General features: G+C 40.1%; 1 protein-coding gene across 1 annotated transcript; it reads left to right on the top strand.

Annotated features, from left to right (window-relative positions):
- Positions 1-514: 514 nt before the first annotated feature.
- Positions 515-2,501, top strand: foxi3a (forkhead box I3a). Its single transcript, XM_079586765.1, has 2 exons — positions 515-1,190; positions 1,317-2,501. The coding sequence occupies exons 1-2, from the start codon at positions 584-586 to the stop codon at positions 1,835-1,837; spliced, it is 1,128 nt and encodes a 375-aa protein (XP_079442891.1). The 5' UTR covers positions 515-583; the 3' UTR covers positions 1,838-2,501.
- The last annotated feature ends 1,125 nt before the right edge of the window (positions 2,502-3,626 follow it).

The following is a 3,626-nucleotide window of genomic DNA, read 5'->3' as shown; positions in this document are numbered from 1 at the left end:
TTGGACAAGATTTGTTTATTTATTTAATTAGCTATTTATTTATTTATTATTTTATTTATGTAGCCTATCTATCTATCTATCTATCAATCAATTTATTTCCCCTTATTTCACTTTAATAGCTCAGATTAAAACACAATAATCTACTTATAGTGTTAAATATGATTAGTTGAATACTGCAAATTTGAACTGATCCAGAACTGTTCCAATTTATTTGAATTCAACATGTATGTGACATACGAAAGGTTTTGTGTTGTGCATAAGGATACAAAGGTAAGGAATTATGCAAGGTCATTTTAATTCAGGAATCTGAGTCACTCATGAAACTTAAGATATTTCACTGATATATCTACCCCCCCCCCCCCACACACACACACACACACACACACACACATCCAACCCCAGATGTGCCCCCCTCCCCCCTCCAAAAAACAAAAACAAAAGAGGGCTGAGCTGTGACCGTGACAGCCAATCAGAGCAGGGAGGGTGTTACAAAACCTGTATAAATAGTTCAGGTGAGACAGGTGTCAGGTTGTGATGCACCTGACCAATCCACCTGTGTTAGACAGAGGCAGCAGAACAGTACATGCTATTTTCTCCCAGAACGACAGAACAAACAGAAGAGAAAAGGGAGGAAAGCATGACGTCATTTGTTCCACAAGCCCTTTCACCCCAGTTCCACAGCATGGGGCAGGAGTCCCAAGAGTTCAGCCTGTACGGTGACAACTTCTACAGCACTCAGCCTGTGCCTAGTCCACAGCAAACCCTGCCGTCCGCTTACGATTTCGGAGAATACGCCGGGCAGACCTCCAACCCTTACCTGTGGTTCAACGGACCTGGGCTCAATCCGGCTCCCTGTCTCAGCGGAGGGCCTCAGCACTACGGGATGCCGAAGTCGTACATGTCTGCGGGTGGAATCGGAGGCTCGGACGGCACCATTAGCTGGTTCTCCCTGCCATCCCAAGAAGATCTGATGAAACTCGTGAGGCCTCCATACTCTTATTCAGCACTCATTGCGATGGCAATACACGGAGCCCAAAGCCAACGTCTCACTCTTAGCCAGATCTACCAGTATGTGGCTGACAACTTCCCCTTCTACAACAAGAGCAAAGCCAGCTGGCAGAACTCAATCCGGCATAATCTCTCGCTCAACGACTGCTTCATGAAAGTGCCCAGAGATGACACCGATCCAGGTTAGAACATGCTCAAACTACTTCTTGTGTTTAGAATTTGTCTTGTGTTCTACTGTTTGGGTTTTAGTTCCGTTTTAGTTCATTTTTCATCTGCCAAAATAACACAAAGTTACTTCTGTTGAACAGGTAAAGGCAACTATTGGACCCTTGACCCAAACTGTGAGAAGATGTTCGATAATGGCAACTTCCGTCGCAAAAGGAAGAGAAAGTCCGACTTGGCCGAAGAGGAGGGTAAAGGCTATTCTGGATCGGACTCTGCTCTATCAAGTCCTAAAGAGCCCAGCGACACCTCCGAGAGAGGAAACTCTCCAGTCTCCGCAGATCTGACACCATGTCTCAAAGGCTTCCTAAGTCAAATGGGTGATGTGGCTTCAGGCTCAAGAGAGGCTCCTCTTCCATCTCCTCTGGCTTTGCCTTTGAGCCAAAAACCTTCTCCTAATGGGGTGTATGGCTCGTACTCACCGAGCGCAACCGTGCCGCAATGGGAAACCCACATTCCTCCCCCTGTCGTATCCAACATTTCCACTTCGCCTGCTCCATTCACAGACAGCTATAATGACACTTTGCTCAACCAGTACTCTAGCCAGCTCTATCCCGTGCTGGGCTCCTCTGACTTGCTGTATCCACGGGAGGGAACAGAGGTGTAGCTCGGGTCATGGCACCATCATGTATGAACTGTGGCCACAGGCACTTGAAGGAGCGGTCGGCCCGCATCGTGAGCCAAGTTCCCACCGCAGAGCCTGATTCAGCAGGTCCGAGTGGACGCGAAGGAGATTCCCTCTATCAGACATTGTGTGAACGCTCTCACACGCTCTTCTCAGACTCTCATGCTGACATCATCTAAATCATGTTGCAGCTGAAACACAACAGTAATCGCCCCGGGCTACTGCTCCCAGTCCCGTTTTTTGTGTTGTGGTTTTTGTTTTGCAACAGATTTCAATTCTGTAAAATTGAAGGCTGGAACATGCATAAATGCACTGACTTTTGGCATAAATATGAATTTGTCCATTGTTCAATATCTTGTATTTGTATTGTTTGCTTTATATATTTTGTGGTTGTAATATATACTGTTTTTGCCTAAATAAACATGCATATTCACAATTGCTATACCATTTTTATTGCCATCATATTTATAACTGTTATAACAGTGCTGTTATTGTTAACTAAAACTATTACAAATGGTTTCTGTTCATTGAAATAAGGCTGAATAAAATATAACTTTAAAATCTTAAACTTAAGAAAAATAGACATCTTGCCTTGGCAACTAAGTAAAATTAAATGTGTAAGTTGAAGTAGGCTACTAAACCCTGTAAAAAAATAAATAAATAAAAATAAGTACAATCAACTTGGATGTTACATCAAACTGACTTAAAAAAATTAGTTGAATCTTGTATAACTTCTTTTTTAAAGTTGAAAATTGCTTAACTTATTTTGATGAGTTGAAGAAATGTAAAAAACATTTGTTGTCATAACTTATTGATCATAGATTTTTTTTTACAGTGTTACTTAAACTAAAACCACAGATTGAATAAAAATAAATACAAGTATTCAAAAAACGAATAAAAATGACTAAATAAATTAAATGAAACCTGAAAATATTAAATATTAATAAATAATACTAAAACAACATTAAAAACCTGTCATCATTTACTCACACTCATGTCTTTTCAAATCTAGACTTTCTCATCTGCTGAACACAAAAGAAGATATTTTGAAAAATCTTTGTGGGGGGGGGGGGGATTGTTTTGGAACCCATTGACTTTCATTATATGGACAAAACAGATTAAATGTTCTTAAAAATATCTTATTTTATTCACAGAACAAAGGCTTATATAACATAATGATAAGTAAATAATGACAGGTCTTTTTTTTTCTTTTTCTTTTTTAAAGTGAACTGTCCTTTTAAGTGCTGGGTACTTAATAAAACTGAACACTGAACTGAACATTTTCCACTATAAATTAAAGATTGAAGCAGTAAACAAGACTTTTTTAAAGCTCATTTAAAACAACTTAAAAGCCAAATTAAAACCATGAAGTGAAAGGGGGGGAAAGTTATACAATGGAAGAGATGCAATGCATCACAAAACTTTCACCCGTATTTCAGTCAGATTCATCATTCAGTGCTTATCAAGATGTGATGAGGCTCAGTTAAAGTTAGATCTACGTGCTATCTGCCAATAAAGTTAGTGATCCATCCCACATAAAGGAGACGTGGGGAGGGAGATCCCGAAAGAACCGTTAAACAACACGCCTTAAACAAGAGAAGAAGTCGTAATTATCAGCGCTTTTGGCTGACTTCAATCTGATCCACAAAGAGGTCAAGCAAGAGAAAAGACTGCGAAAGGGACAATAAATACAAATGGCTAATGTGTGTAAAGGCCCAAACACTTCAAGCCTATAGAGACCAACATGTGATTGTCAAAAAGTCTGTCATTA

This window comes from Phoxinus phoxinus (assembly GCF_949152265.1).
Source record: "Phoxinus phoxinus genome assembly, chromosome: 17".
Classification (NCBI taxonomy): Eukaryota; Metazoa; Chordata; class Actinopteri; order Cypriniformes; family Leuciscidae; genus Phoxinus; species Phoxinus phoxinus.
Note: the sequence above shows the minus strand (reverse complement) of the source record. Positions and strands in the feature narration are given on the sequence as shown.